The sequence below is a fragment of the Babylonia areolata genome, chromosome 20 (genome assembly GCF_041734735.1).
Source record: "Babylonia areolata isolate BAREFJ2019XMU chromosome 20, ASM4173473v1, whole genome shotgun sequence".
Classification (NCBI taxonomy): Eukaryota; Metazoa; Mollusca; class Gastropoda; order Neogastropoda; family Buccinidae; genus Babylonia; species Babylonia areolata.
This window is the reverse complement of record NC_134895.1, coordinates 27,443,185-27,467,065: the sequence shown is the minus strand read 5'-3', so window position 1 is coordinate 27,467,065 and position 23,881 is coordinate 27,443,185. Positions and strand designations below refer to the sequence as shown.

The 23,881-nt window shown below is 43.9% G+C and overlaps 2 protein-coding genes across 5 annotated transcripts in view; both read right to left on the bottom strand.

The window, feature by feature from the left end:
* LOC143295363 (uncharacterized) overlaps positions 1–23,881 on the bottom strand; it is a 99,858-nt gene that overhangs the window by 46,552 nt on the left and 29,425 nt on the right. For all 4 annotated transcript variants that reach the window (XR_013057007.1, XM_076607022.1, XM_076607021.1 and 1 more), the window contains 5 exons: positions 11,648–11,868; positions 10,337–10,494; positions 8,171–8,342; positions 1,133–1,218; positions 183–447 (listed from right to left, as the gene is read on the bottom strand). Coding sequence is in view for 3 of the 4 variants with exons in the window: in XM_076607022.1 (XP_076463137.1) it covers positions 183–447; positions 1,133–1,218; positions 8,171–8,342; positions 10,337–10,494; positions 11,648–11,868 (902 nt within the window). In the remaining variant the exon portion in view is untranslated. The remainder of the gene's footprint in view (positions 1–182; positions 448–1,132; positions 1,219–8,170; positions 8,343–10,336; positions 10,495–11,647; positions 11,869–23,881) is intronic.
* Positions 19,366–21,136, bottom strand: LOC143295248 (uncharacterized). The gene is made up of 2 exons (XM_076606829.1): positions 20,694–21,136; positions 19,366–20,160 (listed from the first exon to the last, which is right to left on the bottom strand). Exons 1-2 carry the CDS (start codon positions 20,911–20,913, stop codon positions 19,721–19,723), a joined length of 660 nt encoding a protein of 219 aa, XP_076462944.1. The 5' UTR covers positions 20,914–21,136; the 3' UTR covers positions 19,366–19,720.

Below are 23,881 nucleotides of genomic sequence, written 5' to 3'. Positions count from 1 at the left end.
TCAAATTTAACATTTAGTATGCCTAGATTGCAATACACTGAGAAAAATACGTTTAATATTTACATATATTTCTTTTGCTCACACACACACACATGCACACACACACACACACACACACACACACACACACATGCAAATGCGCCGAACATGCAACAATATATATATTTTGTTTAAGTTCTAACCTTCTGAGTCCAACCTTCGGGGCACTTCCAAGCACGCACGCGTGTGTGAGAAGCCTTTGGATGTACCCGCGCTCACGCATGCACGGGCAGCTGCAGAGCTGAGCAGACGCACACTGAGAGAATGGGCATGTGGGGGAAACTGTTTAACAATGGGGGATGATCTTTGGCTGTATTTGGCAGCTTGCTGTAAGAGACTGGAGAGAGGGTGATGCACCTCCAGCATGTACCCTGTCAATACCCCGTTTTGAACCTCTGGGGGCGGTGCCTACACAGACGGTAACGGTAATGACAAGAATCATCATCATCATCATCATAAAGGCAATAACAATTGAGGAGACTGTCTCAATCTTTCTTAAAATGAACACGAGGAGTTAATAATAATAATAAGAAGAAGAAGAAAAAATGATGGTGATGATAATGATAAGAATAATAATAATAAAAACTACCAATACTACTAATAATTATTACTATTAATAATAATAATGATAAAACCACCCCTCCCCCCTCCGTCAAACTCCCTTCCCCTAACTCCTCCGCGGTGATCAATTTCAAAGTTTAAAAGGTGCAACCAAGGTTATTGTTATTTTACACACACACACACACACACACATACCCTCCCCCCTCCCCTCCCCTTCCTTTTTATCTTCTTCTTTGGCACAAGTTATCAGAAAACATGTTTATTATGCAAAATATCATGTGTGTGTGTGTGTGTGTGTGTGTGTGTGTACATATATGTATGATAGTCGTTCTCGACTATGACCCTCGGAACAGCAGAGGAGGTAACTGCTCTCTCTCTCTCTCTCTCTCTTTCTCTGTGTGTGTGTGTGTGTGTACACACACACACACACACACACATATATATATATATATATATATATATATATATATATATATATATGCATCCATACATACATACAGAAAGAGAGAGAGAGAGAGAGAGAGAGTCCTACCTTGATATACACAGTTAAACAGTCCCCTGTGTCACATGATGTCCGCATGAACCCTCCTGGCGTCACTTGCGGCGCTTGTGATGGAACTGCCAGACATATACAGATGGAGCCAGTCACCATGCCCTGTGTGCTTCTTCCTCACATTCAGATTTCAGAACTTCTGGGTTCTTGAAGAACATAGTCCCTGAGAAGGGTTTCAACATGAAAGAAAATAATGTAATCATCTATTTACTGACAAAACATACACGATAGCAGATGCTAACTGTTTGATAAAGGTATAGTGAAGGCTGCCTTGACGGGCGCAATAGCCGAATGATTAAAGGGCTGGACTTTCAATCTGAGTGTCCCGGGTTCGAATCTCGGTAACAGCGCCTGGTGGGTAATGGGTGGGGATTTTTACGATCTCCCAGGTCAACATATGTGCAGACTTGCTAGTGCCTGAACCCCCTTCGTGTGTATACGCAAACAGAAGATCAAATACGCATGTTAAAGATCCTGTAATCGGTTGGTTATGGAAACAAGAACATACCCAGCATGCACACCCCTGAAAACGGAGTATGGCTGCCTACACGGCGGGGTAAAAACGGTCATAGACATAAAAGCCCACTCGTGTACATACGAGTGAACGTGGGAGCCCACGAATGCAGAAGAAGAAGAAAAAGGCTGCCTTCATTAAAGGGAGGAGAATACGGTTCTGACTGTTTTCACGCACGATGCCTCCCGAAACCTGGAGGGGGTCAGGCTGGTGTTCTCTTGACCCTCTCCCGGGAGGGTCACTACCTTGTCGTGGTCGGGAGGCTTAGTGGCCAGTGATCGAGCGAGCTATGTCGGTGGGGGCATCAGTGCTTCTTGGGGTTTTGCTGCTCTGGTCCCAGGTCTTAATTGACAGCCTACATAGCCATCGTAGCTGTTAGGGCTGAATAAGTGGTGGTTTTTGTACTGATGCCCCTGATAGGGCTTCCCATGCCGAACAGGTCGTGAGTGAGGCCCAAACTAAACGTGACCCACTGTCCTTTTCGCTATTCTCTATTCTTCTTTTTACCGCCTCTTTTCTGTCCTCAGCTCCCCATCAAGCCTTCTTTTCCACATTCTTTTTTCTCTGCGGCCTTCTTCAGGCCCGCCGTGTTTGCCATGCGGCGCGACCTGTGATGGAGGGGAATGAGATCCTGGGGATTGAGAGAGCACGCTGCTCTCAACACATCCCTTTGGCTCGGACCTCTCCTAAGACAGGCGGCACACATTGGCCCGTGTGTGTCAATCGGCTACCCCTTCGTGGGGCTGGGTCAAGACTGGCAGTTTAGAGGCTACCGAAGGTAACCCCGTAGTGCTCGGTTCTCTGTCCCCGGGAGCTGGGCATGATTGGGGGGGAACACGTTGGAGCTAGGCTGTTGGTCGTATATCCCTCCCGAAACCTGGAAGGGGTCAAGCTGGTGTTCCCTTGACCCTGGCCCCTAAGTTGGACCCCATGGTGGGTGGGTAAGGGAGGGATGAATTTACAATTTTTTCAACATGAATTCCAAACAATTACACCCCCCTAAATTTGGAAAAAGACGACGACAAGGAACAGACGACTCAGACTCAGATTCGGAGGTCGTTGAGACCTCTGGATTTTGGCCATCGTGGCTTGTGATGGAGGGCGCTGATGACGACAAGCCCTTGTCGGCTCTCAGCCCCTTCGCTATCCAGAAGGGCTTTCAGTGTCTGGCAGGATCGCTGAAATCCATCAAGAGGCTGAGGAGCGGAGCGTTTTTAGTGCAGACAGAGTCCAAAAGGCAGACACAGCTTCTTCTCAAGGCGACCACTTTTGTGGATAGGGTGGTGAAGGTTTCCCCTCACAAAGGTCTCAACTGCTCAAAGGGGGTTATCAGATGCCCAGAGTTGAAAGGTGTGTCTGAAGCTGAAATCAAGAGCGAGCTGTCCTCTCAGGGAGTGACGGACGTGTACAGGGTGACGGTGAGGAAGGGGTCGGACAGAGTCCCGACCAACACTTTCTTCCTCACCTTCTGCTGCCCGGATGTCCCCAAGGACATTCGAGTCGGATACCTGATGGTGAGTGTAAGCCTGTACGTGCCATCCCCTCTAAGATGTTTCAAATGCCAGAAATTTGGACACGTGAGAGACCGATGCAAGGAGGAAGAGGCGTGTGGCACCTGTTCGAAGGCGGCGCACCAGGGTGATTGCGTCAGTCCAGCCCGTTGTGCGAACTGCGGAGGTGGCCACCCGTCCTCATCGAAAGACTGCCCCGCCTGGAAAAAAGAAAAACAAATCCAGAAGGTAAAGACAGAAAAGAAGATATCGTTCTTTGAGGCAAGGAAACAGGTGGAGGCCGCGTCGCCTAAGGTGTCGTATGCCTCTGTCGTCAGACCCAGGACGGTGGACGTCGCGGTCCAGACGACGTCCACAGGGACGCAGACGGATGACGTTCCTACCTCGTTAGAACCGTTGGCCTTGGGTGGAGGCGCCGTGTCCACCCCTTCCCATCCTGTGCGGCAGTCCTCAAGGGCTGCTGGGCAGGAGAGAAAAGCCTCGGGCGGAGGCACGTTGTCCGCCTCCCGCCCCCTGCCCCCCACCACCCTCCGGCACCCCTCGCCCCGCCTCTCGTCTCCCTGGCCCTCGGGCTGGCAGAAGTGGCCAGAAACCCCCCGTACCTCCTAAACTCAAGGAGGGGAGGGTTGCGGCCTCGGCGGGATCGGGAAGAGCCGAGGTCATGGATATTCCGACTTGGTCGGAATCAGAAAAATCCAGTTCAAAAAATAGATACTCCATCTTGGCCGACCTTGAGCCACAGCAAGCAGAGGAGCAGGGGGTAGCGATGGAATAGGCTGCTGCTTTATTTTTTTTAACCTTCTTAATGGCAGTGATCCACTGGAACATCCGGGGGTTCTACGCCAATTTCCAGGAACTCCAGCTGCTTTGTCGTGCTTTGAAACCTTCAGTGCTGGCGCTGCAGGAGACTCTGCAAAGAGATGGCAAGGTTTTATCTCTCTCTGGTTTTAACTCCGTTTTTAAACCCGCTCAACCGAAGCAAGAGGGATTGATGGGAGGTGTCGCTCTTTTTATTCGCAAGTCCCTTTTATACAGTACAGTTCTTTTAAGCACCCCTTTACAGGCGGTGGCAGTCACACTCGAGAAAACCATCACTGTCTGCTCTCTCTACCTTCCTCCTTCCGTCCGTGTTCTGAGGCAGGACCTCATGAACCTGGTCGACCAGCTCCCACGTCCGTTTTTACTGTTGGGTGACTTCAATGGACACTCCCCGCTCTGGGGAAGTGAGATGACATCAGCCCGAGGTCTTCTCTTGGAAAACCTTCTTTCCGACATGGACTTGTGCTGTCTTAACGACAAGTCTCCCACTTACCTTCATCTGTCCTCTGGAAAGCTCTCGTGTTTAGATCTGTCGGTCTGCGATCCATCGTTGGTCCTGGACTACGAGTGGAAAGTGCACGACGATCTGCACGGGAGTGACCACTTTCCTGTCGTCCTCCGCCCCACAGATGGAGAAGGTGACTCTCTGCCTGACCGCCTGAACTATGACAAAGCAGACTGGAGTTTTTTTACCAGGAAGATAAGAGCGGAGCTGCAGGAAGAAACAGTATTGAAAAGCAAGGACCCTGCTGACACTCTGACTCGGATCGTTTTAGATTGCGCCAAAGCAGCAGTCCCATCGTCTACCTCCAAGCCTCAGGTGCCAAGAACGCCCTGGTTCAACGCGGAATGTCGGGAGGCCCGTAAGTCTCAGAAGAGAGCGCAGCGACGCGTCTTTCGGAGACCGGAGACTGATAGCGTTCGAACCTATCAACAGCTGAGGGCGAAAGCCAGATATGTTTTTAAAAAGAGCCAGAGAAAGTCATGGAGAGATTTTTGCTCTTCCTTAACCTCCAACACACCCAAGAAGAAAGTGTGGAGGGTTTTAAAAAGAATTAAGGGCAAAAACGTATGCCCAACCTTTCATCATCTTAAACTTTTAGACGCTCTGGTCACAGAGAAGAAAGCAGTTGCCAATTTGCTTGCCTCCACAATTGAACAGAACTCGAGATCTGCTAACAAATCTGCTCGATTTCTTAAAACCAAAAACCTGTCAGAAAAAACACCCTGTAACTTCTCTTCCGACAACACAGAGAATTACAACCTTCCTTTCACAATGAATGAACTTAAATCTGCCCTTCAGACCTGTACGGACTCCTGTCCATTATAAACTCTTAAAGCATCTTCCCCAAACCTGTCTGGACACCCTGCTTAAAGTTTATAACCACATCTGGGTCACAGGCTTTTTTCCACCCTCCTGGCGGAAAGCCCTCATAATCCCGCTGCCAAAACCGGGAAAAGACCCCTCGGACCCCTCCAACTACCGCCCAATAGCACTGACCAGCTGCATCTGCAAACTGATGGAGAAGATGGTCAACGGTAGACTGATGTGGAAACTAGAGACCGACGGCCTTCTGGTGAAAGAACAGTGCGGTTTCCGCAAGCATCGCTCTACCGTTGACCATCTGGTTCATCTGGAAACCACTGTAAGAAATGCCTTTCTTTGTAAACAAACAACATGTGGTGGCCATATTTTTTGACTTGGAGAAAGCTTACGATACCACGTGGAAATTTGGAATTCTCTCGGACTTGCACAAGCTCGGCCTCCGAGGACACCTGCCTCAGTTCATCCACAATTTTTTACAAGACAGACAATTCCAGGTGAGAGTCGGCACCACCCTGTCCGACATTCACGAGCAGGAGCTGAGTGTCCCGCAAGGGAGCATCCTGTCGCCGGCTCTTTTCAGCATCACAATTAATGACATCGTTCAATCCGTTCAGAAGGGATCAGACAGCTCGCTGTTCGTGGACGATTTTGCCTTACATGCAACTGGCAGCACATATGCCAGCATCCAGCGACGGCTTCAGCTCTGCGTCAACAAAATCCAGTGTTGGGCAGAGGAGAATGGCTTCACATTTTCGTCCTCCAAAACTGAATGCATCCATTTTCATAATTTTCGCCAGTTCTATCCAGACCCTGAAATCCGTCTGGGAAAATCCACCATCCCGGCGGTCAAGGAAGCCAGATTTTTGGGGGTCGTCTTTGATCAGAAGCTGAACTTCCTCAGCCATATTAAACAGCTGAAAATATCTTGCCAAAAAGCCCTGAACATCATTCGAGTTGTGGTACACACGGACTGGGGTGCTGATAAGAGAACTCTCTTGCACCTCTACAGAGCCCTGGTCCGGTCAAAACTAGATTACGGAAGTGTAGTATACGGCTCGGCCAGACCGTCTTTCCTGAAACTGTTGGACCCTGTACACCACCAAGGGCTCCGTCTCAGCTTAGGTGCTTTCCGCACCACCCCTGTGCACAGCCTGTACGCAGAGGCGGGGGAACCGCCTCTCTCCAACCGCAGACTGAAGCTGACCCTAAACTACTATTTGAAATTGTTTTATGAACCTACAAACCCTGCTTACGACGCTGTATTCAACAACCCTTTTGGTAAGAAATTTAAAGACAACCCAAACTGCATACCTCCTCTCGGACTCCGCATTCAGCCGCACTTAGAAAATGCCGATCTGGATGTCGGTGGCATCTCAGATTTCTCTAAGTTCCCTGACAGCCCTCCGTGGACCTTTACAACACCTGAGGTCCGATTCGATCTGGCCTCATACCGTAAAGACTCCACCAGTTCTCAGGCCTACAGAACTTACTTTTCGGAACTCTGCCACAAATTCCCCACTTTTCAAATATCTTCACTGACGGTTCCAAGTCAGAGGACGGAGTCGCTGCATCTGCGTTCTGTCCTGCCTTTCCTGACCGGCCCTCAACGGAACACATCCTGTCTGACAGCTCGGTGTACACTGCGGAACTGACCGCACTGGTTCTGGCGGTAAAAATGGTTTTCTCTTCGAAACAAAAGAGATTCATGATCTTTTCCGACTCCTTGTCAGCCCTGGAGGCGATCGCCTGCAGGAATATCACTCATCCCAAACTGCTGGAATTTTATGAAGATTTTACTCTCGCAATGAAGAAAGGATACGAGGTTGTGTTGGCCTGGGTTCCCGGACATGTTGGCATTCGTGGTAACGAAAGGGCGGACCTGCTGGCCAGGAACGCTGTAAAGAAAGAATTATCCAGATCCTTTGTACCATACACAGACATGAAGCAGAAGGTGAACACTTACGTTAAGGATCTTTGGCAAGAGGAGTGGAACACCCAGACGGACAACAAGCTCTTCCAGATCCGTCCAGACCTAAAAGAGACCCTCCCTTCGGGGGTGAAGAACAGAAAGGAGGAGTCTGTGCTGTGCAGACTGTGTACGGGGCACACTTTTTTTTACTCATTCTTACTTGTTGAAGGGGGAAGAGGCCCCTCGATGCAGTCCCTGTGATGAGCCTCTCACCGTGAAACACGTGCTCCTTGACTGTTGGGATCTGCATGACGTTAGACGCAGACATTACACGGCGGTTTCTTTGAAGACTTTGTTTCGTGATGTCCCTCCGTGGGCGCTGATGGACTTCTTAAAAGAAGTGAACATTTTTAACCAGATTTGAAGGTTTTAAACTATGGAAGTTTTTTTTTAACTTTGGAGTGGAAAGTTTGAAGTGGTGACTCGTTTTAATTGGTTGGGTTTTTTTTATCCTTGTAGTAGTTATTAACACGGCGATAGCCTTGAGATGGCCTTAGTGGTGGGCGAGGCTCTAAGCACCATAATTTCATTTCATTTCACGCACGATGGGGTAAATGTTGGACGTTTTTAGGCAGTTTGTGATGGGTTATGAGTTTAGTATCTTTTTAAAGACTTGCAGCAAGGAAGCTTGTTCGCTGAGGAAAGTGCATAGAACAAATATAAAAGAAAAGTGGAAAACGAAGAAAGGAATTCTTATTCCTGTTATTTTTACCAACCCACGATTTCAAGGCTGAAAGTATTCCAGTCAAAATTTTTATTTTCATTAGGAAAAATATATTATATAATAATATTGACCATCGTTATTTTAATCAAGCTGATTAACGGCTGTTTTTTTTACATTGAAAACGAAAATAACTGAATGAGATATTTCACCAACCGTTCTCAGAAGTAGTGCCAGAAGAGGAGGCCATGTCACTCCAGTACATACTGTCCGGGTGTCGAAACTGCACATGCACTTTGTAGGTGACGCTGGGGTGGAGACCCGTCACTGTCACATTGTGCCCGTCACTCCCGTTACCCGACACTTCTATTGTCCTGTTTCGCTCCTTCTGGAGATCACACACACACACACACACACACACACACACATTGGTATGATACCATATCATATCATTTCATATCATACATCATATCAGATCCTATCATATATGAGCTCCATATCAATCAATCAATATCATATCATATCATACCATATCATATTATATCAGACCATATCATATCATATCATATCATGTATTATTTCGTAGACTGAATAAACCAAAGTAAATTAAAATGCATCGTACAGGAGAAAGAATCACAACTGTTCATGATATTAACTATCTTGTCAAGAAGATGATTACTGTTTGCTAGTTTCGGTTGATTTTTGAAGAAAAATGTCTGACTCGGTGTGGTGATCATACGCGAATACAGTCTTTAACTCTCTCCATACGAACGGCGAAAGAGACGACGTTAACAGCGTTTCACCCCAATTACCATCATCAAAATATTGCAAGCGGAAGGCTCTTATACTGAAGTCGTGAATGTTGACAAAGAATACCACAATTCTGACGACGGAAGCTAAAGGTTGGGTCATTCAGACACCCACTGGACATCCGAGGGGTCTGTGTAGAAGAGAAGAGAGGACTGGCCGTACTGAGTGAGTTAAAACATTTTATTTTGAAGACGAAACATGTAATCAAGTACCATATTTCAAGACAAGTATCAAAAACGTATTGTTCAAGTAAACTGGAAAACATTAAGCTTCAAAACAGGAAAAAGCGGTCACCAAGGAGACCCGTATTCCCACATTAGATGCTTTCAAGCCAAAGGAAAACAACTGACGCATGACGCATAACTCAAAAGTCATTTTGTTGGTGACACATTTTTACCTTAACTGGGGACAAGGAATCACACGAAACTTTTTTGTTACACTTGCCATGTTCCACTATTTTTAAGTCTGAGATTTAAAAAAAAAAAAAAAATTGTGTTCAGCATTAAAAAAAAAAAAAAAAAAAATCCAGGGATATACGCATAGGTCGTGAAAAACAGAACGAGATAGTTCGAAATTTCATATGTTAGGCTTCTGGTAAGCCAACGGGCTTGCACGTGTCATTGTAACAAATATAACAGACAAATACATATGAGAAAAGTATCTTTTCAGAACATGGCTCCAAAAGACTGTAAGACTCTTCAACGGCATGGCAGTGCTTGAGTCTTTGATTCGATGAAAACTCAACTGAATATGGGCAGTATTTCCGATCCGTCAGACTCATTCTAAATAAATGCAAAAGAATATCTTATTACGGGTTTTCAATCTTTCAATTTGAGGGTCCCGTGTTCGAATCTCGGTAAGACGCCTGGTGGTTAAAGGGTGGAGATTTTTCCGATTCCCCAGGTCAATATATGTGCAGACCTGCTTGCACCTGAACCCCCTTCGTGTGTATATGCAAGCAGAAGATCAAAGATGCATGTTAACGATCCTGTAATCCATGTCAGCGTTCGGTGGGTTATGAAAACAGAGTATGGCTGCCTACATGGCGGGGTAAAAACGGTCAAACACGTAAAAACCCACTCGTGTACATACGAATGAATGAAGAAGAAAAAGAAGGTGTTGTGCGGAAGATAACTGACATACACATAGAACCAACGCGCTGGACGAAGAAGAAATATTCGACAGTAAACCATTTATATTATTAGTACAGAAGCTAAACGCAAAAACTACGAGAGAGGGAGAGAGAGAGAGAGACGGAGGTGTAGACAAAAGCTTAATACTGAATTAAATCATTATAAAAGAAAAGAAAAAGTTTTGCCCAGTTTGAAGAGATGCACATTCCCCACATCCACATTCTCATTGTACCAGATATTCACATGAATGACGGGCAAACAAACCAGCATTTTACGTGGATATTGTGATGCTTTTTGTCTATGAAATGATTTATATGGGCAGACAGACCGATTTAGAGACGTCTTGAAGAGACAAAGATACAGAGATACGAGAAAGGGGAATGGCAGCAAAACAGATACATGAACTGAAAAGACAATAGACAGACACAAACAACTATACCAGCCAAGGCGCCGAGACGGCCTCAAGACGAAGGCGACAAACACGAGGCTGTGTTGACCAGGTTTGGGCTGGGGTCGGCAGTGTCCACAGAACCACAAGCACTGTGGGGTTGTCCTCGTCAGACTCCACACGTAAGTTGCTCACCGCTTCATATTGCACTTGGATAACAAAGGGACCACACGTAAGCACAAAACAGATAGAGGCCCATGCTGTGTGGGATAATTGTTTGTTTGTGATGGATATTTTATATTACTGGCCTGCTTTATCGCGACTCTAACGTCTTGTTGAAGATTTTGGTTTGTTTGGGTGTTGTTGTTTTTCGGGCTACAAAGATAAATATTTTTTATCCAAACCCATCTCTCGGGTGTTTCTCAGCAGTGTTACCCACAAGTGGCTATTCTGAGCTCCGTACACAACCCTCCTGAAGATCGTTCTGACCCAGCCCCAGGAGAGCAGTCCCCAGGAACTGCCAATGCAATACTGCGCCATGACCAGCCACCAGAGTAGACACTAAACTGCCGCTGAGTCACCTCAATGGGCAGTGTTCAGTGGTCCTTTTCTGATCACTACAGACACCACCATCCAATCAGCCCCTAGTGTCGACACTGAGCCACACTGAAATGGGTAGCCACTATGAAAAGAATATTGTCACTACATTCATCCTGTAACAACTCCTCCTCCCCTGGCATAATATACTGACGAGATCTGGGCATGATCTTACTACGGGTGTGGAAGTGACTATTGAACAGAGCATGAAGGACCAAAACATGTGAGCAGTGGAAATGGTATTACAATTTACGTATTTCCTCTTTGATTAATATTAGACGGTGAGACAAAATATGATACTCTGGAAACGATAATGGCGATCCAGTTGTCGTTAGAGGCTGTATAACCGATCTGTTAGTATGCGTTTCTACAATCATCCCAACGTGTACTAGACCGGCAAATAGCCTGCAAACACTTGCACACACACACACACACACACACACACACAAACCCGTCTAATAACACTTGTAGTAAATAGACGTTAAACTGAAGATCTCACACACACAAACACACATGTCGATAAATAAGAGTGACATTTCAATATGATGATAACTGTACTAAATGATAATTATGATGAAGACGACGACGACGATGATGATGATTACGACGACGTGGACGATGGCAATGATGATGGTCATTACGACGACGATTTTAATTATGGTATTGATAATGACAATGACGACGGCAATAATGACGCCGATAGGAGACGATGAACTCATAATGACGGCAACAAACGAACAAGATGCTGAATATGGTTTCACTCACCGATCTTCTCATCGGTGATGACGTTGTAGTTCTGGGTGACGTCAGCAAAGTCAGTGTTGATGACGAAATGGAAGGAATAATTAGAGAAGAGTGTGATGTTTGTCAACCCCAATGTCACGTCCATGGAGATGGTGCGGCCGTTTGGGGACTTGGTAACAGGCCGCGATATGTTGAAGAGGGAGCGAACCCCATTGGTACAGTTACCGTGTACTGCAGACGGACTACAACAACAGGAAAAGCAAAACGCCACGATAGAGAATAGCAGTTTAACATTGATCGGAATGTCGAAAATGTGTACCTCTCCATGTTAGTAATCAAGTTGCCCTTGCGCGACATGTACACTGTTTTGGTATTGTTGTTGTTTATGGGTTTTTTTCGCTTTTTCTAATCGACTGTGGATCTAATACCTGTGAAGTTGCTAAGTTCATCTGTTTTATTTTGTGTCGATCACGTTAACAAATGCTGGTGTGTGTGCCTTACTTCCCCCTGACCTTTATGTATACACCGTCTTGGTTAATTGTACCACATTTGTTTCCTATGTGCATTTGCATGTTGTTATTTTGTAATATTTTCCTGTCAACAGTGTTTTGTACTAAAATTTCAACTGAATGAATGAATGGAATTAAAAAAAAAATTTTTTATAAGCTTAGAAAACAAACTGCAGGAAAATGGTAAGATAGTATTGAACTGGTTGTCTGCCAATCCACAAACAAAATAACAACAGCGATAATAACAATAAGAAGGAAACATGAACACGCACGCACGCACACACGCACGCACGTACACACACACACACACACACACACACACAAAGAGAGAGACAGAGACATATATAGACACACAGAGAGACAGAGACAGACATAGACACAGAGACAAACAGAGGCAGTCAGGCAAAAAGAAAGAAAGAAAATAAGAAAGGACAGAAGCACAGATAAAAAATTTTAAAAAAATAAAAAAGATAAACAAGAGAGGCGAAGCGTTCAAGACTCACATGCGTTTTATCCCAGAAAGGAATCAAAATGAAAAAACAGAAAGAAAAAAAGACATGGATGATCTGGCAATAAACACACACACGCGCGCGCGCGCGCACACACACACACACACACACACACACAGACATATATACATACAATTTGATCTAGATCTATGTGTGTGTTTGAAAAAAAGTGAAATACCGGGAACGTGGGCTGCTTCAGATGGAATAGTTCCGTTTCAAGCATGCAGTTTTCGATTCTACGAATACCCAATATTGACGAAAAGCAGAAAACGTCATTTGGATCAATATCTGAAAAGGCCCATTGGTAACACTAAATAAGAGGTCGCTTATTCACCCACAAGGTCGGTCAGTGGATGAAATGTTTGAAGTTAAACATCGAGAATTTTACTGACCTGAGTAACAAAGATGCTGCGTCAAACTAACCGCCGAAGCTACACCTTGCCTCAAAAGCCCACAATACATGCAAACTATTTCTACCGTCTGATGAGAGTAAATAAACAGGGAAGTTGTTACACAATAGTTCTTCTAGAGCTGTGAAAAAAGGACGGGAATCTCCAAACCAAAAGTATACCATGACTGTTCCGTTTCATTTTTATATGGGTTACTTTGTGACGTCAGTCAGCCATGACGACCACTTACATGTTCATTATACTAACCTGCCACCCCTTTTGTGTCAACAGAATGGAGTATACTGCAACAGCTATTTTTTGAAACGAAACGAACGAATTTTTATTTCACGAGGATAGCGGATAGCTGCTTTTTTACATCCAGCCCTCAACCTGCAGCGAGCAACCAAAACATCCTTCGGTACCTCGAAACATCGCTGTCTGCTAGGAGTTCCTTGGCCTCAGGACGACATGGAAAACAGTACATTTAATATTATGTTACAGTTAAAGAAACTTCATACATCTTTCAAAGCCAGGTATTGACGAAATACGCGGACTCCGCGTTCACAGCACTGCCCTGAAAACCTTCCTCTCACCGACTGATATACCTCCATGTTTTCAGTTTAACGTCTTTCCACTTGAAGTGATATTAGACGAAAAAACCCAAAAAAACCGTGGGGGTTGGGGCTGTGAGATGGGGAGGGGTAAAAGTGTGTGGAGGGTGAATAGGGAAAGACAACGCCAGGAAAAATGGAAACGTTATAAACGCCAACATCAAACAACTATAACATATATAACAAATGTCCTATAGGACTATGCAGCAAACCTTCTGCAATAACAAATAACATATTGGAATTATTAATAACACATTCCAAAGAAATTTTGGTGAAGTCTGGCAAAAAACATTTTAGATTCTGACATTCGAATATTACATGGTTGCTAGAAATATGTTCTCCACATATGCATCTGACATCTTTGCTGACCTTTGTTATAAAAGCGTTCAGTTTTATCCTGTTTGATAATGTCTGAATCTGCCTTAATCTTATTGAATTACTGTATGTATTTGACTGATTGATAGTTCCCGGTTGTTGAACATTAATTACACTATGGTTTAAAGCTTTGCCGTTTTCCTGGTATAATTCTCTGACTTTGTTCCACGATGTTTTTTCTAGTATTCGATAACCCTCTTGTACAGACAGAGGCACATAAAGTTCTATAGTTCCCTGTTCGTTCTTTATACCGCCATGTTGACCTCAGGGAAACTCCCAAAGGACACTGTACTTTTCCTTCTTGTCATGTCTCTCACTTCAAACCGTGGGCAAGACACAACTCCACCAAATGGCTTGCAACCCCATGACCCCTCAAATAAAGACACGGACTCCCGCTACCCATGCGGTGCCTGTGACCGCACTGTTACCTGGGAATGTGAATCTTATGGACAGTGGTTCCATGCAAAATGCCAGCATATCGGCAGTGGATCCTACGACCTCCTTGGCAGAAGCAATATTACCCTCCTCCTGACCACCGTTCTCCACAAACCCCCCTCCCCCTCCTGCCACCCCTCCCAGTTACTTTTCTACCCCTGTCCTCTCCATCCACGGCTGCTGCAGAAGCTTGGCATCATGTCGGTGCACGCTGAAAGTGCACTGGCTGGCCAGGCCACCCCCCCAAAAAAAAAAAAAATTTTTTTTTTTTAATCCTCACAACAGCGCAATCTTCGGCAATCTCCCCAAACTACGACAGAATCATCAGTAAAATGATGTTGGCCGTATAAAGGAAGAAGAAGAAGAAGAAGAGGTATTGCATGTTTTACAGACTTCCACGCGGGGACAACTTTAAATAGACGCACAGTTGTCTTCCTGTGCATGCAGAATGTGACGTGATGTAAGTGAAAATTTGCTTGGGAAATCAATTTGTGTATTTGTATGCTTGTTAGGAACATTTATGCAGTAAGGTTTTTAGGCCTGTGCGCAAATCTCTCTCTGAATAAAATCTCAGCTGCCTTCTTCGCCTCCTGTCAATCGCGAATTATTGAGTGAATGCGGCACACTGTAATCTAAGATGTCCGCCTCTGTCGATTCGTGTGGGGTCTGTCACGTACAATTTCTGTTATGTTTATTCCAGTTAATGAAGTAACATCCATTTTTTTTTAACTTAAAAAAATCCATTTTGATAGGTTGATATTATACAACAACAAAAACAGTAACAACAACAACAGCAATATCCTAACTGCATTTAGGAAAAAAAAAAAAAAAAAGCACACGCAAAAAACACACGGACAAACAGACTGACAGACAGCCAAGCAGGTTGGTTATTATCATGGAGAATTATCATGCATTTCTTAAGGCCAGACACTACAGTAAAGTTCATATCAGAGGTGTTTGTTGCCTTAATTTAAAATGTATTACACTTTGAAAGTATATTTACTGGGAAGTTCAAAACTTTTTTTTTTTTTGGTGTTTGGACCTCCGGTTGCCATGGAAACAGTCCAAGATGGCTGCCAAACAAAATTTTTTAAAAGCCTAAGGCTTTTTTTCAATTGCACTTAGCCAAAATCTGTTTTTTGATCTAGTTTAGGAATGTTAATATCTATAACAGTATGGATAGCTTTTTGATGTAATGACAAATTTATATTTTTGAGAATTTTTTTTGGCCAACGCAGTTATATTGCACCAATTGTTCTAAGTAAAATTCAAATAAAACATAACTATACATTTTGTTTCAAAAAAGCAATGCGTACTTTTAAGCACCATACTTAACCTTCACCGTACTTGGTTATTTTCCCACTTATCCATATTTAGTGGGTCTCACAGACCCACACTCGCTAAAGAAGGAATCCAGAGCTTACCCCCTATTCATACATCGTGGGTCTGACAGACCCATACAAATTAATGTGGGCTTTTCCAACTTCAATAGACTGAGCAACACGTTCCTGTCATCAGATCTTTTCCCACCCCTCTTCCGGCCAATCAATAGCAGCCTCTGTATGTGTGTGTCTGTGTCTGTGTGTCTGTGTGTGGCAGCCTCTGTATGTGTGTGTGTGTGTATGTGTGGCAGCCTCTGTATATATATATATATTTGTGTGTGTGTGTGTGTGTGTGTATTTGTGTGCGTGCGCGAGCGTGTAAGTATACACGTCAGGAGAGCTCTGTGCGCGCGCGCATGTGTGTGTGTGTTCGTGTGTGTGTAGAGGATGAGGTATGTGTGTGTTTGCATGTGTACTGTAGGAGCAACGGAATATTGGAATGTGCGGGTGTACACACACACACACACGCACGCACACACACGCACGCACACACACACACACACACACACACACACACACACACACACACACACACACATATATATATATATATATATATATATGTCATCGTCAGGAAAAGGGATAGGCAAGATGTACGTGTAACAAAGACCATGTGCGGCGCCGAGTGTTGGACAGACCATCGCCTTGTAGTCTCGAAGCTGAATATTCGAATCCAGCCCAAGAGACGCCCCCAAGGCCAGAAGGCTCCAAAACGGCTTAACATCGCTAAGCTGAAAAACATCACCATCAAACAGTCCTTTGTGGAGCTGCTGGAAGATCGTCTGGAATCCGCCTCTCTGGACAACCAGAATGTGGAGTCTGACTGGAGGACCCTGCCTGAGCTGATCTATAGTACAGCTTCAGAGACCCTGGGACCCATGACCAGAAAGCACAAAGACTGGTTTGATGAAAACTGTGATGAAATCAAGCAGCTTCTGGATGAGAAACGCCGTCTGCATCAAGCCTACCTGAGCAACCCAAAGTCCACATCAAAAAAGGATGTGTACGATGCCATCCGCAGGACTGTTCAGCAAAAGTTACGCCAGATGCAGGATAAGTGGCTGAGTGACAAAGCTGATGAGATCCAGGGATATGCTGACAGGCACGATATGAAGAGGTTCTATGATGCCTTAAAAGAAGTCTACGGCCCCACATCCTCAGGATCATCCCCCCTCCTCAGTGCAGATGGGAATACCTTGATCACCGAGAAGGAGAAAATTATCGAACGCTGGGCTGAGCACTTCAACAGTGTCTTAAATCGCCCTTCCTTCATAAATGATGAAGCCATAGACCGTCTCCCACAAGTCCCCATCAACGAAACACTGGACGATCCGCCAACACCTCTTGAGACCCAGAAAGCAATCCATCTGCTATCCAGTGGCAAAGCACCTGGCTCAGACTCCATACCAGCAGAGGTCTACAACGATGGAGGCACTGTGCTGACTGAGAAGCTCCATCAGCTGTACTCACTCATGTGGAAAGAAGAGATGATCCCCCAGGATTTCAAAGATGCATCTATCATTCACTTGTACAAGCGAAAGGGGAACCGGCAAGCCTGTGATAACCATCGGGGCATTTCCTTGCTCTCCATCGCAGGCAAGATACTTGCCAGGATCCTACTAAACCGCCTCACAGCACACCTTGACCAAGGTCATTTGCCTGAGAGCCAATGTGGATTCCGGAAAGAACGCGGAACCACCGACATGGTGTTTGCTGCAAGGCAGCTGCAAGAGAAATGTCAGGAGCAAAATGCTGCTCTGTTCTCCACCTATGTCGACCTCACCAAGGCCTTCGACACCGTGAGTAGAGAGGGACTGTGGAAGATCATGGCCAAGTACGGATGCCCTACCAGCCGCCGTGGCGAAGTGGTTAGCGTCGCGGACTGACGGCTGGGAGGACGCGGGTTCGAATCCCAGCGGAGGTGGGTTTTTCGGCCCGTGGCCGGCTCCTACCCAGAGTTGAGTGTGCTGTGGGCTTAAATGGGGAGACTGGGACCACACAGTCGAGTGTCATCCACTTCAAGGATGCGTCTTTGGGTGTGTTGCTCTAATTACCTGACCAACACTGCAAGTGTCTGTATCTCTCGGGCCTGGTTAACGCCGGGATATCATTATGACAGGAAGCGTAGAGTACAGCCTTGTCACGCAGTCCCAAACCAAAATGGACCTCCATAGCAACATCGTCATCATCATCGTCATCCTCCTCCCCCTTCATCGTCATCAATATAAACAAAATAGTCTCAAAGTCTGTGACCTTTCATGCCCTGCTCTCATGGTGACCTCAGTTTCGATACCCCTCCACTTCCGTGCTTTGGGTGAGTCCTGTCAATGTCGTCAGTGTCGGCAGATTCATGGGGGGGCTGTTGTTTGAGGGACGTGGTGGCGGTCTCCACTCTGGGAGAGACGCTCGCTCAGTCTGGCTCCGCGACTAAGCCATTATTGTCGTTAGTAGGGGGCTTAGTAGGTGGTGTCCTAAGTACGTTAAAACAGAACAGGCACCACTGAACACCACTGAAGTGACTCAGCAGCAGTGCAGGGTCTCCTCTGGTGTGTGGCCTCCAGGCGACCTAACATCGATGGTTCCCTGTGGACTGCCGACGCTGGGACTGCGACGGACGAACCCGGGTGTGGCCGTGTATGGGGGAATCTAAATGAGCGGCGTGGGAGTAATGCCACTGAAACGGCGCAGATGATGGGGCAGCAAAACAAAAACAAACAAAAAAAAAAAAAAAAAGCACGGATGCCCTCGGAAATTTATTTCCTTGGTCAGCCAATTCCATGAAGGCATGCAGGCTCGAGTCCAGGACAATGGCGAAACATCTGCTCCTTTTGCTGTCACAAATGGTGTCAAGCAAGGCTGCGTCCTGGCTCCAACGCTGTTCAGCCTCATGTTCTCTGCAATGCTTACTGATGCCTTCAGAGATGGTGATGTTGGAATCGACCTAAAGTATCGAACAGATGGCAAGCTAACTTGATGGCAATTAATAAACTTGATAATCATCAAAATATAACTTGCCTGAGGCAATGACACCGGTAGCCTGCTGTACTGTTGTGTTCTCCGTGAGAGCCGGATGCGATGTGCCAGCCAACTACAGAAGCAGTGAGGTAGCCTATGTGTCATCAGTCATGTACGCACAATCACTTCGTTCCACGTAGTACAAAGGGATTATTGGTTTGTTCCCTTCTTTTGCGAGTATGGGTCTGAGAGACCCACGAATTACGAATAAGGGTACTTAGTGTTTTCTCTTCTTTGGGGAGTATGGGTCTGTAAGACCCACAACGTAGGAATGCAGGTAAAAATTTTCACAATTACGTAACTGATTAACTAATCAGTTAAGTGTACATTAATTTACTAAAATGATGCATATGTTGTGACAACAAAAGTCATGAAATTTCAAATTAATCGGACACCAAATATATTTTAAAGGCATTTTTTAAGGCAAAAATGGGTCTGTCAGACCCACAAAGTACGGTGAAGGTTAAAGAAGCACCATGCCACATTTTAAGGCTCTGTGTTTATTTCTGTGGAAGTTTTAGCCATTTGAAATGTGCGTAGAGTGCGAAAAACAGAAAACCCAGAAAACGGAGAAAGAAGAACAGAAACTTTACTGGTTGAGTGTTGTTCAGCACAAGTGGTAAAAGAGTACAACTTACTCACCCAGCATGTTAATCCACAGCACAGCAACCACCAGGTAAGAGAAGAAGTTGAAATTGAAGTGTTTTGTGGCCAATAATAATCCAGTTCACAGCTCACATGATGACAAATTCACAAAGAACGTGAAATGGTTTACACAGATTGGCAGACACATTCCAGTGGTCTGGCTTTCCCATACTCCTGATATGAGAGCAGTTTTGGAGAGCACAGTGGAAGGGGGTACTTACAAGCTAGTGTCCTCCTGCTTGGTAGGCATCTGGATCCCTGGCCTCCTCCTCTCGGTTGTTGAGACGTCGTAGGGTGGCGTACTCCTTCTGCATGATTTTTGCAGTGTCACTTTCCATGCCTGGGGCATGTGCTTCCTTCCAAGCAGCAAGCTCAGGATCAGGAAGATTTTTTGATTCTGCTAGCTTACATGCATGACAATACTTGGAAAGCACACAGTAGTCAATGATAAGACCGGTCAGGATGTTGATGCAGATGCCAACACCATACAGTGATGTGAATCCTCTCTTTTGCCATGTTCCATCATATGAAACACTGATATTGATGACTGGATTTTCACCTTTATCCAGTGCCTCCTGCAGGTCTTCAACGGTCTCTGCATACGCCTGCCGGATTGTAGCTGCCGTGCATTCTAAGAGTGTTGACCCTGATTCAATTTCAGCAGCTGAAAAATGCATAATGTTTGTGAGATGTTTGTGCTGTGCTCACAACTATATCATTTACATAGTTTACTTTCCTTCCTCAGGTGATGAGTCTAAATATCACACACACATACACATATACACATACATAAATATATAATATTGCAATGAGACACACACACACACACACACACACACACACACACTGTGCATAATTTACAGACATAACTGATATACATGCATTCAACCATTCATGAACACACACACACACACACACACACACTGTGCATAATTTACACACATAACTGATATACATGCATTCAACCATTCATGAACACACACACACACACACACACACACACACACACACACACACATGGATCATAGTCAAGACTGAACAAGCAAAACTTTGCCTGAGTGACTGATTCAGTGGTTGACAGTGTAATGTTTCACTAGTGGTTATCAGTGCAGGGATGTGTGCACACTTGTGTGTATTTGTACTGCACAGTTAAAGATAAAGGTTTTTTTAACCATCAAAAAACCCTCACAAACATACCTGTTACTTTCTTGTCATGGGTCTGGAAAGTTTTCAAACGCATGCCTGGTATTCCCATGACAGTGCTGAAGGTTTGAAGAGAAGTGTAGCTGCCTCCCAGTTCATGGCTCAGCATGGTCATCCTGTTGTTTACTTCAAAACCTGTATTCTTTTCGTCATTGAATCCAGTTCGTGGGGATGAGAATTCGCACTTTTCATAACCACAGCCATCGCAGCACATGGCAAGCTTTGCCGTTTCTTCGAAGCCACGCTTTCAGTCCCTGCCGCATCACATTTGGCCCATTTTGCTTTTGCAGCAGCTACCAAGTGCAATCATCTCTTTCCTTGCTTATGCCGAGGCATGATGAATCCAGGAGATGTCTTAGCTGGCAAAATAATCAACAATTGACGAGAAAAAACACTTTCATGTCAGCGCGTTCACATTATTGTTATTGGACGGCCATTTTGGCTTCTCGACGGAGGGAGCCGAGCGTGCCCGAAGGCTGGTTGAAACCCAGCGAAATGAAATCTGATTGGCTGAAATTTCCACTGGTGTCAGTCTCATCAATGAAACTGCATAGTCATAATACTCTATGCCCTTATTTAGGAAAACTCGGGAAAGTTCGCGCGATACAGTGTGTGTGTAAAATCGCTCGCAGTGTTTTATAGTCCGTTTCAACAAATAAAAGAACCAGGTCTGTGCATTCACAAGATGACGCTGTTTCTGTTGATATGCGATATGATAGGCTTCGGAAAATGAAAGTATACGTTGCTAAGGTGTAAAATCAACATTTTTGGACGATGTTTGAAAAATTCAGACAAAATCAACATCAGGAAGCAAATTTCATTTGCAAATATAACACCTTTTGCGACCAATTTAGTACAAAATATGAAAATGACTATAAAGTCTCGTTGAAGAAGCAAATTATGCGAAAAAACGAAAATCACAAAAATCATGATTTTGGTCAAAATTTCACTACCGTGTCTGGCCTTAAGATCTCATACAAGCTGTTAAACAATACAAACTTGGAGTACGTTCACAGCAAGTGAACATCAAACTCATTTCTTGCGAATATCAATTTAAAACACACACACACACACACACACACGCACACACAGACATATATATATATATATATATATATATATATATATATATATACACACATATACATACATACATACATACATATATATATATGCATACATATACATGTACATACACATATACACACATACATGGGTGGTTAACTTTCGTTAATCATGAACAGATTACTAATCACATGTGATCAACATTTTGTAAGGCAGCCATCTGGCAGAGAAAGTGGCAAAGTTAAAGTTAATACATGCATTACGTTTTTCAATTCTATATCGAGTTTTTAGTTTGTTAAAAAAACAACTGATGTTTGTGGAAAGCTGTCTTCAATTTTACATAAGTATAGGTAATACTTTGCAAACAAAATTATAAAGCATAAAACAGCGTCAGTTGTTAATGTCACATCGTATCCAAATAACACAAGTAATTCTGCTATCTTTAAATTTTCTGCGTTTACACATCTCTCTTTTAACAAATCTGTTAAAGCGTTCCAAAACGTTTGTACATAATTGCACTTCTAGAAAGCATGATTAATACTGTCTGTGTTCTCTACAAAAACTACAGTTGTCATTATCAGTAACACCAATCTCTTTTAAAATAAATTTTGTACATAAACATCTGTGTATTATTTTTACCTGAAACCATTTCAGTTTTACATCAATTATCTTGTGTGTATGCATAAAACACAATTTCCAGTTATGATGCATCAAAAGCTTTAAGTCCCATTTGCTGCAATATTTTGGTTTCATGTTATTTTCAATCAGCACATCATAATAATGGTCTTGTGCATTTAGAAACAGAAAACAAGTGTTTGAAGCGGAGCGAAGTATCTATGTGTCTGTTGCTCTCCACAGTAATATTATAGTTTTTAACTAAGTCGTTTATTGCCGATTTATATCCAGCAAAAGTAAGAAAATCAATGTGCAAATGAAATGTTTCTTTGAACCGTACATCTGAAAGAATTTTACCATCATCATCAAAAAACTGTGCAAGACAAAACACGTCATGATTACTGAGCAGTCTGGATATAATGTACATTTTACCAATTTGCATTCGATTATTATAACACAATGGCTCAGCGAACAGTTCCGCTGATTTTTTTTTTTTTTTTTTTTTTTTTTTTTTAAATTGGTTCACATTTATAAAAGAAAATCATATAACTTTCAAGGACATTTGTCCAGAACTGGTTATGGAGGAGGAATTTTTGTTTAATGTCCCGTCGCACATATCGGTGATTGAAGACATTTTGTTAAAGTATTTATGAATACATCTGAGTATTTTCGGTTAGAAGGGGTGGGAGATGTGGATGAATGGAGGGTTGGGGGAAACATGGCAAATGAGGGTAAAAATGTGGGTGAAATTTGGAAGACAAACAAAACAAAACAAAAAAAAAACAAAAACGAAAAACAAAACAAAAAAACCAACCTCTAAATACAGTTACAGGAAATTACTTAAAGGACTTCGTAAGAGAGAAGTCGTTAAACTGACAAGCGAAACAACTGATAATGAATGCAAAAAGTCAAAAACATCAACGTTCTCATTCACTTGTGAAGACACACTTTCGTGTACAAAAGGCTTCATCAAGCTACAGTGAAAAATTATATGCTCAATTGTCAGGTTACTAAAGCATATACACTTGACATTAGAACAATACTTGGTCCGTAATGAATTTGATAATAGTATATAACTTTCAAGGACATTTGTCCAGAACTGGTTATATTAGGCAACATTTAAGATAAACTCTGGACCATATTTGTCAGTAACTGACCACTGGGGGAAGTCACATAACAGAAGATGCTTCCACTTGTGATTTGATTTTTCAGCTTTACGAATCAGGGAAAGCTTTAAAGCGAAGGCAAACAATTTGACATCAGGAAGACCAATGCCACCATTTTTTTTTTTTTTTTTTTTTTTACACTTCTATGAATAGTTTTACGGCTAGTTTTATCTGGTTTATTGTTCCAAACACACTTATAACAAATGTGTTGACATGTATTACAAATGTATCTGGTGGGTTTGGCAAAAGCAGCCACAGGTGAGTCTGTTTAGAAAGAATAATAGATTTTAGAATTGCTACTCTGCCTAGAGGCGTTAACTGGCGTTTTACCCATAT

Bases quoted from the DNA above. Each gene is read 5' to 3' on its own strand.
- LOC143295248 (XM_076606829.1), bottom strand. From the start codon at position 20,913: ATGTGCTGCGATGGCTGTGGTTATGAAAAGTGCGAATTCTCATCCCCA. The intron at 20,161-20,693 runs GTATGTTTGTGA...TGCATTTTTCAG, and splicing joins CCATGACAAGAAAGTAACAG to CTGCTGAAATTGAATCAGGG.